The sequence below is a fragment of the Atractosteus spatula genome, chromosome 9, assembly GCF_055471065.1.
Source record: "Atractosteus spatula isolate fAtrSpa1 chromosome 9, fAtrSpa1.hap1, whole genome shotgun sequence".
Taxonomy (NCBI): Eukaryota; Metazoa; Chordata; class Actinopteri; order Semionotiformes; family Lepisosteidae; genus Atractosteus; species Atractosteus spatula.
In genome coordinates this window covers 13,588,789-13,603,947 of record NC_142714.1, presented here as the reverse complement: position 1 = coordinate 13,603,947, position 15,159 = coordinate 13,588,789, and the positions used below count along the sequence as shown (strand labels likewise).

Here is a 15,159-nt window from a genome sequence, read left to right as displayed (position 1 = left end):
TGCAGCAGGTGGTGCTGGGGAGGAGGAGGAGGGACGGCAGGGGGGAAAACCCGCACCCCGTTCGGGGATTTCTGGCAAGGGGTGGTCGGGGCACTAGCGAAGCCTCCGTACGAGCCATAGCCGCTGTCCGCCTCACTGTACAAGCTCATTTTATCCAAATCTAGGTAGTCATAGTCGGAAACCCCCGAGCCAGAAGCCCGAGTACTCTGCGGTGATTTGGCGTCTGGGGTCTGCACTAAAATATTCCGAGCGCAAGCCAGGCAGATATTTTGCACTCTGCACAGGAATAAACCAAAATCAGGGAGCATTCAATTTAATGACTGGCTCTTACCACAGCAGCTACTACATCCGCTGTAGCAAGCCTGAGGTATAAGACCGGACCAATTCAATTCAATTCAATTCAATTCAAGGTGCATTATTAGCATGACCGATGGGTACAATCAGTGTTGCCAAAGCAAATAAAAATAATGAAATTTACATGAAACAAAACAAAAAATAAAAGTAAAATAAAATCTACAGACATTTACAACAAAGACGTTAATCTCAGGCTGTTAAGCCCAGCTACCTTGCACAGGACAACCTCTACACAAAACTGATTGGACGCTGTAAACTGTGCGGAGACACAATTGGATACTTCAGTTGTCAGTGTACATGATGTACTGTTTAAATTGACTCGGAAGAGGTATCGATAAGGCAGCTCCGTGAAGTTGCCCCCCTACAGACAGCACAAGAGATGAAACCCAACTTATTCGTAAGTGCTACGTTTTCGTTTGTTTGTGCCGTTGAAAGTAGCGTTTGTGCTGCTTTCGTTTCCGAGATATAGCGCCTTGTTTTTTTCGGGGTCGTGACGTCACTCAGCTCCCCTACAATGTCGTAAGGAAACCAATCCGGTCTTATTCGTTAGCGCTACGTTTGCTGCTTTCGTTACAGAGATATAGCGCCTTGTTTTTCCAGTGATCACTTGACCATGCTCGGTGACTTTGACCTCCAGTGACCCCATCTGCCGAGTTCAAGCGCTCTGTTACAGTTTAGCTCGCACCCTTACCATTTTAAAGACAATCAATATCCATAAACATATGAGCCTCCTTTGATGTGAATAATACTAAGACATGACGCATGCCAACAAGTTAACCATCTATGACACAAACCTGTGGTTGTAATGTATGTTAAATCACCGCGATTGTAAGATCCATGGTTTTTATTTTTTATGGCACGTTTTCCTTTTCTTTCCCTACCGTGACACGCTGTTGCCAAACGCGTAACTGTTGGATACCATCGCGACAAGAGCTCCGCAGCATGTCATGATAGGGACCCCATGTATATCGCGGCAGTGTATATCAGGACTGGTGCCTTGCTTCCATGCCATCCTGGCACTGCTGTCGCAACAAAGGTCTCATATCAGGACATGATATAGCCAGATAGGAGGTGCCGCGATATATGGACTTTGTGTTGCAACATGGGGTCAGCATATCCTGTCCAGAGTATGTCCTATTGCAACATATGGATTCCATGTCGCGACATGGGGGCAGGGCATTTTGTCGGCGTATGTCATATCGGGATATATGGGCTTAATGTCATAACATGGGCATGACAGTTGTTGTCATATCGCGATATATTAACTCCATATCGCGACATGGTGGGTGGGAGTTTTGGCTGGGCATGTCATATCGCGATATAGAGCCTTTCATGTCGCGACATGGGGGCGGGGCACTTTTGCCGGGGTATGTCATATCGCGATATGAGGGCTTCATGTCGTGACATGGGGGCGGGGCACTTTTGCCAGAGTATGTCATATCGCGATATGCGGGCTTCATGTCGGGACATGGGGGCGGGGCACTTTTGCCGGGGAATGCCATATCGCGATATGTGGACTCCGTGTCACGACATGGGGGGGGGGTGGCGTTTTGTCGGGGGTACGCCATATCGTGATATGGGGCGGGGGCGTTTTGTCAGTGTATGTCATTTCGCGATATATGGACTTAATGTCGCAACAGTGGCGCCTTGACAGTGATCTGCCAGTCGTAATGGGTATCGCGATGTGACTGTGGTGCGCGCACTCCTATCGTGACATGCTGTCGGAGTCGTGAACGCGCTGTGGATGCCATGACATTCTTTGTCTGCTATTCAGTTTTGACCTCAGTGCGACTTGTCTTAGATTGATCAGTAATTGGAAACCAATGGATGTGTTACTGTATATCCAACGTGCTCATACAGCACACATGGTACACACAGAACTTCCGCTGTGGCGCTTTACCCAATCAGAGTATCGATTCTCACTCTTCACCCAATCGGAGCCCGAGCTGTTCGGGGGTTTAGCCAATCACGGGTCTGAGAGCTGTTCAAGCTAGCAGCGCCGGGTGATCGGCTTGTTTACTGTCAATGAGAAGCTATTTTTAAAATGCTTTACTTATCGGCTTTTTTAACGTCTTTATTGATTCACAATGTCCCGTACTCTTTGAAATAAATACATTTTTTATTTGCAATATAACTGTCTCCGCTGGTTTCTGTAATGAATACATGGTGTTAGAACAATTTTAATCGTATATTTCAGGTAGGGGAAACACCTTCCGCTTTGTACTTCAAAAATGATTAGAAATGTAAAGTCTATGATCATTATATTATTATGTTCGTGCTTTAAATTTTGTTTTTTATTGTTAAATTATATCGATCTTGAAACTAATACCTAAAAATGTAAATATGGGCTCTCGTGTTGTACCAGCGGTAATTTGGAAACTGGTGTCTCTTCAGCAATGAAAGGAGTACACAAGCAATACATTTTCGAGAACATGGTTAAAAATTAAAAGAAAACACCTAACCCAATGAACTAACATAGTAACTCCTCCCTAAATGTAAGACTGTTTATTCGTGTAAAGGCTGCAAAGTCTGAGGTCAACTGATCAAAAGATCACAACTGAAAGATCTGGTGGTCGTGACTTTGCTGTTTTGTACGTCACAGAGTGACGTCACAGGCAGGAAAAGAAGGCGCACCAGTTTGTCAGGTGAATAAAAATGGCAGTCATGCCCCATAGCTCTCTGGGATATGTAGTTCAGACAAGAGCTGTTCACACTCTGAAAAACAGTTCTCAGGTATTAATAATAATAATTGCTTACACTTATATAGCGTTTTTTCTGGAACCACTCAAAGCACTTTACAGGTATTGGGGACTCCCCTCCACCACCACCAATGTGCAGCATCAACTAGATGATGCGATGGCAGCCATAGTGCACCAGAACCCTCACCACACATCAGCTATCAGTGGGGAGGAGAGCAGAGTAATGAAGCCAATTCATAGATGGGGATTATTAGGAGGCCATGATTGGTAAGGGCCAATGGGAAACATATATAATATATAATATTGATATATCAATATATTGATATTGATATTGATTGATAATTGATATAAGGTATTGATTTGAATATTTTAATAAACCTATAACTCCTTTGTATACTAATGTGTTTTTAACTAATTTAATTTTAATTTGTTTTTAAAGGTTTGTTTTCTAAAGACACCATTCAAGTAGAACTTTTAATAGAAGCTAGTGGTTCTAGAACTATTTGTACAATGTGACAATACAGCTTCACACATTTTGACCCTGTTATGCTTTAATGCCTGGAAGCCTGAGCATTAATTGACAAAATGTTTTATTGTGCTTAACTACCAAGACAAGTCCCCTTGGAGAAGATCAGATCCCTGATGATTGCATTAAAGACTCTTTTTACAGATTTTTTTACAGTTAGCACGATGCTCAGCCTACATGGTGTGTGTATATTCCATCTTAAACAGTGTGATTTCCTTTGAGAGGGGGACAGGCCTTCTCTGATTGCTGTATTTCCCCATTTCCCTGTCTTTCCAGTTCTCTTAATTGGTCATCCCCCCACCAGGGATAACTTTACTGGTAGAGCCTGGAAGCCACTGTTCATTAAATGTTTTAAGGTGGAACAAAATGTTCTCTTCCTGCTGATAGCTTACAAGTCATTATTAAAGATATGGCAGCTCACATTTACTGTGTACCCAGAGGGCATGATTATGTAATCTTGTGCACATTAGCACAACTGCAGATGGCAATGAAAAGGCATCAAAATATGTTCCTATTCAACACAGACATTCAGTATTACAGGACAGCACTGTGACAGGGATGTGAAGCTCGTCAGGAAAGCTCACTGCAACAGGTGGCTCCGCAGAGATGTGTAAATCTGGATGTTGACAATTCCATTTCCATAGAAACCTACACTCAGGGAGAAAGGGTCAAGCTTTACTACATTTTTCTCAGATTTACTAGGAGTAATTTTCAATAAATCATTACAGTGCAAGCATTTTTACCCTCTAATAGAAATAAGGGAAAAATAATGCGCTAACTAAATCTATTTATTTACTCACGTCTGGAGAAGAATGATGTTAATTCTTGTGACAACCTTTTTAGTTGTGAGTGCATCATCAAAGAAAATTAGTTACTTGCTGCAACAGGTCCAAAGAAACAGCACAGTAGCTTGTGGCAGGGAGAGTGGGTCTGTATTTTATTATTCATATGCAGCAGTGACAAGCAGTGCCACTGGAATACTGCCAGGCCAGTGCAGGGGTGAAGACAGTGCTCCCATGATAGAGCACTGACAACCAGACTAGCATCCAGACTGACTTCAGCTGGAAATTTTCAGCTTGGACCTGTGGATATGCTGTGCAAATATGGATATTTCTGCATTTTAACTTTATTTCCATTGTTAAGGGAATAAATACCATAAAGGCAATTGGATTTCAGTGATTTTAGCCTTCAGTTCATTTTAAAACACCTGTTCAAGTGGGATTTGCCACAACAAAGAGTTAATATTTGTTAAGCCATTAAACGTATTTAGCAAAATATACAAGCAGTATTAGAAGTATTGACAATATACTGAGAAGCAAAGTAGTCAGATACTGTACATCTTATCTTGAATTTTTGGTAATTCTAGAACAAGGCAGTTCAGTGTGTGTGGAGGACAGGCACAATAAACAGCTTTTTATCAGATGGATGGTCCGATTACTCATGAAATCACCACAGGCAACTATGCGCAGTGCTGGAGTTTGGCCAGTGTTGCCTGGCAGGCAGTGAGGGTGTTTGAGTCTGATGAGCCCCTCTAGCCCAGCCCAGCCCTTTAAGGAAGAACAAGTTGAATGTCTGACAAACACCTACAATCTGTCTAAAAGCAGCTGCAGGGAATACAGGCCTCTAAACCTTTGCAGGTTTTTATCTATCCCTTTCCCTTGGTCCAGATGTGCAGGCTTTCTCTGTAGAGAAAGCAGGTCTATCAAAACCATATGCCACATCATCATCTACTGGTCCATTATGAGAATCAGTAGTGTGAAATTTTATCTGTATATTTAAAATATAACAAATAATAGATCCATTGTAAATCTATATATGCTTTATATGCTCTATATATGCCTTAAACATTTTGTAATAAGTTTGTAAGTATAGAGAGTAGGGGCCTGGTTCAGGGCTTAAACTGAAATTAATGCACTTCAGAAACATTGCAGGTAATCTCCAGAAGCTGGGCCAGTGCACAGTGTGGGAAGTTAACTGCATGTAATTCTCAGCTGCTGGAGCTGCATCTCTTCATAGTTGAGAGCCAGGTTGGCAATTTTGTGTCTGGAAATAACATTTCATTTTTTTTACTGTTACCTAGCAACAGTGGTTCAGCATGACCATTTTCTTATAATGTGGCAGTTTAACAATTAGAAATCCATTGTATTGGGTCACAAGGAGAGCATGATTTTATTTTGTGTAAACCAACAGTTTCTATTTTTAATAAGCCGGATGGGCTGAATGGCCTCCTCTCATTTGTAACTGTTATGTTAACCTAGAACTGTTTTTTATGACTCAAGTTATCTGAATTTGTCTCTCAAAAGCAGATGTTAAGCAACTCACAAAGCTGAACTTCTCTTTCGGCAGGGTTGATGTCTGATCTCACTGTTTCTCTGTCCCCTCACAGGTGGTGCGTGATCAGATCGCTCATTGTACGGTCAAATTGCGCCAGACCACTGGACTGATGGAGTATTGCTTGGAGGTCATCAAGGAGAATGACCCTAGTGGCTTCCTACAGGTCAGCACCGAACACACCTCTCTTTACACAAACACACAAAGCGCTCGGTCAGTCATGCCTGCGTCCAGGAACTCTAGAGTTGCCATCCTCTGTTCATTTACATCATCCATGTTTGTGAACATCTTTATTTTGATTCTCAGTTTTGCATTTTCATATAGTTCCCTTGCTTTCTGGTATCAAATGTATCAAAATACATTGGTTTAATTGTGCAGATATATTTTAATACAAATCCCTCTTTTGAATAAAACTACTCCCCCTATATTTTTAACAATAGTTGTAATATGGCCATAAATATGAGCCTTCTCATGTGAAAACTCAGTTTTGGGACCAGTGTGGACCAGTGTGGACCTAAGGGATTTTTAGTAAATATACTCCAATGTTTTTCCAGAGTGAAAGTCTCTTTACCATACACGACACCTTGTGCTGGTTTGTGACAAAATATCTGATTGGCATGTTATATTTCATAGGTCACTAAAAGAAGTATACATCATGTGAGCTCAGTGTGATGAAGTGAATGGTGTATATTCTCCCCCATACCTCAGATCTCAGATGCTCTGATCCGAAGGGTACACATGACAGAAAGCCAGTGGGGGAAAGGCACACTGACTCCAAGGATGACCAGTGACTTCGACCTTACTCTGGACAGTGGGCCACTCCTGCAGACCATCCAACAGCTGGACTTCGTTCAGATGAAAGGTAGAGCTGAGAGCAGTGACTGTGGTGAAGATGTGTATTTTTTTGTCATATGTCTTGACAAAGACATTTAGATTAGAATCTAAATGTCTAGATTAGAATAGATTCCTATTCTACTAGATTAGAATCTAGATTCCTCTTTTTGACTTTGGGCGAGAGTTTCCATAATCGTCACTCACAGTTCTGGCTTTCATTAAGTAAAGCTTCGTTAAAAGAATGTCAATAGTTTGCACTCACTGTGAGAGTGTTATTAATTGCCTTGCCATTTAATTTTCACAGGTGTCGGCGGGTGTTTCTAAAGTTATTGTGATGAAGTGGCACTCATTTTGTGAGTGAATATGATTGATCGGAGACATTGTAGTAATTGTGGCTCAGTTCCCTCTGCAGTCCCAGCTTCCCCTATCCTGCAGCTGGAGGAATGCTGCACGCAAAATAACAGTGCCACACTGTCATGGAAACAGCCCCCCCTCTCCACAGTGCAGGTGGACGGCTACATCCTGGAACTTGATGATGGGAACGGAGGTCAATTCAGGGTAGGTTCTTGAATGTTCACATCTGTGCTTGCTTGATTGTGTCCTTTACTAATACTCACACTTATATTTGGATACTCCACTCAAAGCGCTTGATACGTAGGTAATAAGACTCCCGCCCCATCACCACCATCATGTCGCACTAATTTAAAAGCTGCTTCTAAGAGCATTTATTTAGATAGTTTAATCAGAAAGACCTGTGCCCCATTAGGAAAGTATGAAGCTCTTACTGCTTTACATCTGGAATATGTCTTGAAGGTTGCAGTGCTATTGTTGAATTTCCCAAAGTTCTTTTCTGATTGCTGTGACACAGAGTCGAGTTGACGTGACCTCAGTGAGTCATACGAATGGCAAAGGTCATGTGACCAAGAGGACCTTAATTCTCTGTGCTCAAATGATTTGAGCAGCTCATGAGAAGTGAAAGTGACTGCATATAAACTGCAGATGATCTCAACCGGCCTTTTAAAAGCCATTGATCAAAGTACAAAGAAGCCATCGGAGTTTCAGCCATCCCTGTCTGTGCTAATGCATGCCTCTCAAATTACCTTCCTGCAATGGAAGAATTTGAGCCCTTGAATTCATTTTTTTTAATTGAAAGGCTTTTTTCTGTTAAATTATACTTCTATAACATGAGAAGGGTCTTTCTACTAGCAGTGTAACAGTTTTAAGGATGTGGGCCCAGTGATAATGGTCAGTTTGGCAGGCCACTGTCAAACCTGGGAAAGAAGCTAACATTTACAAATTGATGGTGGGAAGGGGAATGAAAAAGTTTTCTACACATTTTCTACATACGGTTATACTGCATGTAACCATGGGCTTGAGAAAAGTGGGCTTTTCTACCTCCTAGAATCAGAGCAATCCTTATGAACTGCACTGAATGGGACCTTAGTAATCAACCCTGTTGTTTTAAAAAACACTGTTCACTTTGCAGTAAGAACATGCTTTTCTTTAAAATCTTATGAGGCTCTAAAAGTAAGGTTTACTACATGCAACAATACTGTTCTGATTTTTAAATTCTTTTAATAACACCTGCAAGTCTTATTTTTTTATGTTTTGTTCCTTGCAATCCTATTTTGAATACACCCCTACAGGGGATGAAAACCTTTCCAAATGTCTTTGTAAAAACCACAGGTTTTCTGAATATCTCTTCTGTTAGCTCAACACATAAAAAGGGCACAGGCTGAACACCATCAGTGCTGTTCAGTACAGAGGAAGCAGGTCTTGTTTCTGTTACCTGCCCTTCAACTAACTCCTCTCCCAACTCCCTGATACTTCACCCCCCTGCATTCAGCAGCAGCCTCCCATCACTAATTATCAACCAGACTGCTGAACAGCTCATTTATTTACAATCAAAGACAGATTCAGAAAAGACCTAATTAAGTTCTAATTGACGTGCTGCTCTGCCAAAATGCCACACAGCTTAGCACAATTTGAATTGGCTTCGAGCGTCGCTGATGTTTTTGCAATGCTAAACATTCATTTTACAGATTTTTTTTTTCCTTTTGAGGTTGTTTTTTTCTATATTTAAGGTTCTGTCTTAATTCTAAAATACAAGTAAAGGTCGCTTCTGTGGAAGTGTATTCATTAGTTTGGCTTACTCTCAAACTTCTGAAGCAGTTTCATTGTATGGGTTCTGCTTATTTGTTCTAGGGTATTTAGAGCTCAGCCAGTGGCTGGTTTCAAAATCTCTGTGAAAGAATCTGAAAGGCATGGGGTCTTCCAATACCGTGGATCCATTACCAGAGTGTTGTGAACTTAATATCCCATTCGCAGATACTGTATTTGAACAGGGACTTTACCTTGATGGTTCTTGTTCTTGTGTAGATGGCTTAGGCTGCAATGGGCATCCTTCCCATCTTGGCCAAGTGTAAAAACAGGTCCTTTCATGTTCTTGCAATGTTCCTAAGAATGATCATGTTAACGCAAGATAACTAAATAAATATGATGAAAATAAAATTGCCGTTCAAAGTCCCATGTTTTGTATTTACACAAAACACGATTATCTGTATTTACAGTATACAGATAATCATGAATGCATTCGGATTATAACACTTTTTATCAGTCAGGACCTGACAAACCTTACTAAAGGCCCTCATAAGAAATGACAGGAAAACGTTTCTCGGACTGCATTTCTTCAGACGTGGGACAGACTGTTCAGCTTTCCTTAGTGCCTCAAGCATGTAAATCCATCTGGTCATTTCTCAGGATTAGAAACATAAGTCAAAGCATGCATGGAAGGACCAGTTTGTGTATTATTGGAGATTAAGATGTTGGTGATGATACACTTTTATCTTTTCTGATTAAGAATGCATTATAATTACACTGTTTAGAAATTATATTTTAATAGAGATTTCTATAGAATTGAAATTCACCTTACAACTTTTATACTCCTATAAAATTCTTCTTCTGAAAAGCCAAAAGGGGTCTTTTGCATGAATCCCTTGAAACTGGAGAAGCAGCCTCCACTGACCGATCAATGCAGTGCTTCCCTCTGACAGGCGCTTCACAGAGGGGTGGAAACTCAGTTCTCCTGTCCCGTTTCCTCCTGCAGGAGGTGTATGTAGGGAAGGAAACCATGTGCACAGTGGACGGGCTGCACTTCAACAGTACTTACAAGTGCCGTGTGAAGGCCTTCAATGTCAGCGGAGTGGGGCAGTACAGCAAGACACTGGTCATGCAGACCTCTGAGAGTAAGTCTCTTAACTTACAGTGTTTCTCTGAATAACACATATTGACCCTTGCATACCCATCTGATTTTAATGACTTCTCAAAAACAGGACAGGAAAAGGGCCCATTACTCAGTGGATGCTAGTGGTATGAAATCCCTAATGTAGTCCAAGTGGACACTCTCTAAGCCTGCTATGTTCTTTGGTTTCGTTATAAACACAGGCGTTGCTTGTGATGTGCAGATACTGGATTAAATGCCCCACCTTTCCCTGCATCTTGCACAGTAACTACCATGCAGGTTTGAAAAGCTCTTGTCCATTAGCATATGTGTCATAGCTCACAAAAGAAAATAATAACCATACAAATAAGCTGTTACAAGAGCAACTTAAATTCTATGTTTCTTCATCCTCCATCCCCTTCTCCCAGATCAATAAAAATCCCAAAATAGACTCAGTATAATTGGTCTATTTTTCTAAAAGTTACAAAACACCCTCCCTCCGCTAAACAATAGTATCTCATTATTGACTAGTGGTAAAGAGGTGTGGCACTTAGCACTGCTGTCTCATGCTCCTGCGTCTCGGATTCGGTTCCGGACCAGGGTATTTTCTGTGTTCACATGTCTTTTTACCAGCAGCTACTCTTTCTTCTCAACTTCCAAAGACCAGCTTGGCTAATTGGTGTCTTGCAATTGTCCCTGTGTGTGTGTCCACTCTGCCAGGATGTCACTGTGCATCCTGTCCAGGTTGTAGCCCTGCCTGAGTCCTCTGTCTGCAAAAAAGGCAGCAAAAGGTCAATATAAGGGAACAACCCTTACTAGGAACAACGGGCTTTCTGATAAGGGATAGATGGATGTAAAGCAGTAGCACCAATTTCAGATCAATTGTCTATGGCTTTCTCTGTCCTGTACTGTTTCTCTATAATAACATTTAAATTTAGTCACCATCTAAGCCTTTTCTGTTGTCTACAGCTCTCACTGCCACCTCAAAGCTCTCATTACTGAGCTGCCATGTCTAGGATTTTAGACCCACTAGTTTTCTATCCAATATTAAATGCAAGCATTCAGGTGTAGCATGCCAATATGACACAAACTGCTACATACCTTTGTTAGCACCTCTTGCCATGGTGTGATCTGTTTCGGACAAGGCATTCCCATTGCCGCTCGCTGTAAGATCTCAAGTGACAGATGTAATGATGGGGTCCCAATTAGAACAAGTTATACTGAAACATGGGCCACACTCAAGTAGCGTTATGCAATAATACAACTATTTCACATTTCTAATTACATTATTGACTAGCAGGTTTATGGCAATGAGAGTACTGCAGGGATTGTGACCATATGGTATCAGGGAAAGAAAGAATAAAGATCAAATCTTAGGTCTTGGTGAAGGAAGGGACCGGGTTAGTATGCACTTCACTCACGCATACCAGAGCTGTTTCATTTCCTGGTGAATGCTGATGAGAGTCACAGTGCTCCAGTTTAACCCTCTGGCACTGTCTGAAGTTCAGAAAACAATAGTGCTGTAGCAACTCCAGCTTGCTTTCAGGCAATGGGTGCTGGGAAGGACAGGCTTCCCAGGTTGCATTGTCTTGCATTTCCTTCTCTCTGTGCTGTCAGCTTTTCTCTCCTTTTCTCTTCCCCCATGCATTTCAGCCGGATACACTCCATGCGATTTAAAAAATCTAGCAGCAGGTATGGATGAGTTACATTTCCTGTCCGCAACACCTCGGGCACAGTGCCAATGATAACGTGTCATTGTGAGTGGTACAAGTGCTATAGTCATACTTTACTTTATATGCAGTCTACATGGCATATATCATCATAGATGTGTTTAACTACAGTGTGTACTGTACATCAATGTGTTTTTTTTACTTCACGACTGAGGGTGCGATCTCAGATGTCTCTTGTGTGAGACTCTAAACAGCACCTGCTGACCTCTTCCTGCTCTTGAGTGTGATTGGTTAGGCCAGCTCTGCTAAGAAGAATGCATGTCTGAGGCCTTCATACTCTTTTCACACTTAAAAACAGGAATGCTGTCCATCTCATCTTGTCTCTGTTTTTTAAATCTTGCCTCCTTCAATCTGAGCAGTAAATGAATGCACTTGGAAAAGCCCTTTAGGTTGTTTTTATTTAATTGCTTTATGCACAGCTGTTTTACACAAACCAGAAAATCTAAAGCAAACCTTTCAATGCAAACAATTTTGTAATATCTTCTGCTGTTTCAAGTTCAGATGAAATGGCATGAATTAATGTCAAAATGAGTGAGTGGCAGCTACCCAGTTTTGTTGGACTTATCGAAAACTGTAATAACTGACCTTTTTTCAGTCACAACAATAAAGAGGGAGAATGAAATCTGTGAGCAGAGCCTGTATGACTTTTAAATGTCTTATAGTCTTCACTGGTATGAATTTTATTTCTCTCAATGCAATTATTTTGAAGTGTTTTTTGTAACTTAAAAATAGAACTGTGCCATGTCATTTGCTTTAGATATTTCTGTATTAATAAATGTTGTATACATTTTTGCACTATTCTTGACCTTTTATTTCATGGTTAGACAAGCAAGACTCCCATTGGATAACAGAATTAGACATTTGAAAAGTTAAAAGGGTCTAAGCTAAAATGTCTTTAATTAAAATGATCATTTATCTACAGCCGCAACCCAGAAATACTCTGCTCTCTGCTGCATGATGAGAATTTCAGCTACAATAACAGGCAGAGATTGCAATCACCTTCGTCACTTTGTTTATATTCCTCATGAGAGATGGCTTCTTGGAATTCATTCTATATTCTACAATAGTTTCTGTATTCAATTTCCCTAGAAAATATACATAGGACAATTTGGTGACCATGTCAGTAAGATTTGGAAATAAAAATCAGGGAGGCTGACTGATCACACTAACCAGTGGGATTCTTGCCCATCCCCCGTTTGCCTGTATTTATGTTTAATCCATTTCAGATTTCAACATCATCACCATTATTTACACCCTTACCTTACAGTCCAGGACTCGCTGAAGCCCCACCCATGCTTGTTCTCTATCTGTAAAGAACATTTTAAAAAACAAATGCCTTTGTAACTGTCTTTTATTACTACTGTCTCAATTATTCTTTTTCTCTGTACAATTTGAATGTTTAGGGCCTGTTTATTTGTCTTGCACTTTTTCATGTTGTTTATTAATCAGTAGTCTGCTTGTTTACACAAATATTTCAGGGTACTGAATGGCAATTTTACTGAATGGCCATTGTAAAAACGGTCTGGAAACCAGGAAGAGGCTGTCAATACTGGTTTTGAATCCAGGCTTTGCTGCAGTTCCAAAACTGACATGAGTATTGCCAGAATTTGGGATCATTATCTGGCTTTGCATCATGAACATCTCCTGTCCTCTAACCCATAGCTGAGCTCTGGTTTTCCTTTTATAAAGAGCCATGTGACCTGGAGCTTCTGTGGACTCTCTGTGCCTCCTGTTCCACTGGATAATGACAGGAGAACATTGGAGACTCAAACCTGCTGATACGAATTGTGGTACTAGTGAAGTGAAATTAAAAAATAAAATTAAACATTGATTTTGAGTCCCATAGCATTTTACTGTAAGTGAAGTGAAGTAAAGGACATAACAATACCAATGTATTTCTTTTGCACGTTTGTTTGTTGGTGTGTTGCAGTTGCCTGGTTTACCTTTGACCCCACTTCCGCCCACCCAGACATCATCTTCTCTAATGACAACCTGACTGTGACATGTAACAGCTACGATGATCGGGTGGTGCTGGGCAACACTGGCTTCTCGCGCGGCATACACTACTGGGAGCTGAGCGTCGATCGCTATGACAACCACCCCGACCCTGCCTTCGGGGTGGCCCGGGTGGACGTGCTGAAGGACGTCATGCTGGGCAAGGACGACAAGGCCTGGGCCATGTATGTTGACAACAACCGCTCATGGTTCATGCACAACAATTCGCACACCAGCAGGTGAGGAAATCCAGAGAAGGACTCCTCCGCTCTCAGGGCCTTCTTCTGTTTTGCTGATGTGTTGTCTTGTTGAGTAACTTTTACTTGCCATGAACACTTTCCCCTCTGCCACTTTGTTAAAATGCTATGACTTCTCTTCAGTTTAAAACTGAAAGAACATCATAAGATATACAGTACCCTGAGGCACCCCAGTGTCTGCTTATTGCAATATTTGTTGTCCTTGCAGCCTGTTTCCACAGTACTGTCTTTGCTCCTTCTGTTCTGCCTCTGGAGAAAAGCACATTGCCAGTGTGCCAGCTGTATATGGCTGAACTATGCACAGCCTCCCACATGGTTCTTTAAAATATGAAAATGCACTTCACAGGAGGAGACGTGCTATTCATATGATGAAGGAATAATGACTTTTGGAACGCATCTCACAGAACAGAGCTCTCTCTGCCTCCATGCAGCCCGGGGAGCTGGTTGTCTAGTCCTCTCTGAGTGGCTCTGTGTGTGTTTTGTCAGGACGGACGGGGGGATCAGTAAAGGGGCGACGGTGGGGGTGCTGCTGGACCTGACCCGTGGAATCCTAATCTTCCTGGTGAATGATGAGCAGCAGGGACCCATTGCCTTCGAAGCAATGGAGGGCCTCTACTTCCCAGCAATAAGCCTCAACAGAAACGTGCAGGTGACCTTCTGCGCTACATGTGCTGCTCTCAGAAATACACTAGTGCTTTTACATGTTTAGATGACTTGTGAGCCGTTGTAGGCTTGTCTTCTAGGTAATGACAGACATATCATAGCATACTGGATCAATAACTAATGGGTTGTTGGTTCAAGTCCAAGTTGCAGACAGTGAGATTGTTCCTTGAGTGAGGTATGTTAGCTCTGTTTCTCCAGGCCACCCAGCTGTATGAATGGGGACCAGCATTATTGGTCTTGTGATGGCCAGTGTCCCATTATGGGGGGGGAGTGTCATGTTCTCTCTGATCGCATCACACCTAGGAACCAGAATAAGCTCTAGTCTGATGAGCTGCTGTATGCGGCTCGAATGGAACAACCGGCCTGCCTAAGGTTATGATGGAAAGTGATTGGTCAATTCAAGGAATGATTATGAAGATTTACAAATGTGAAAAATTGAAGTTTTGGTATTATTAGTATTCATTGTTCCTGAAAACCGAGGTGGAATTAATAAAAATACTGTACTTTTGACAGCACTGATATAACTATCAATATGTTAAATGTTGAGAAG

At 41.6% G+C, this 15,159-nt stretch overlaps 1 protein-coding gene across 3 annotated transcripts in view; it reads left to right on the top strand.

Annotated features, from left to right (window-relative positions):
- trim9 (tripartite motif containing 9) overlaps positions 1–15,159 on the top strand; it is a 45,547-nt gene that overhangs the window by 25,148 nt on the left and 5,240 nt on the right. Inside the window, exons 5-11 of one of the 3 annotated variants that reach the window (XM_088925540.1) lie at positions 5,966–6,076; positions 6,619–6,772; positions 7,145–7,302; positions 9,851–9,989; positions 11,618–11,656; positions 13,625–13,928; positions 14,433–14,595. In XM_088925540.1, coding sequence (XP_088781666.1) covers positions 5,966–6,076; positions 6,619–6,772; positions 7,145–7,302; positions 9,851–9,989; positions 11,618–11,656; positions 13,625–13,928; positions 14,433–14,595 — 1,068 coding nt within the window. Of the gene's footprint in view, positions 1–5,965; positions 6,077–6,618; positions 6,773–7,144; positions 7,303–9,850; positions 9,990–11,617; positions 11,657–13,564; positions 13,929–14,432; positions 14,596–15,159 lie in introns of all 3 variants that reach the window. The other 2 variants (XM_088925539.1, XM_088925541.1) reach the window with 2 other exon arrangements.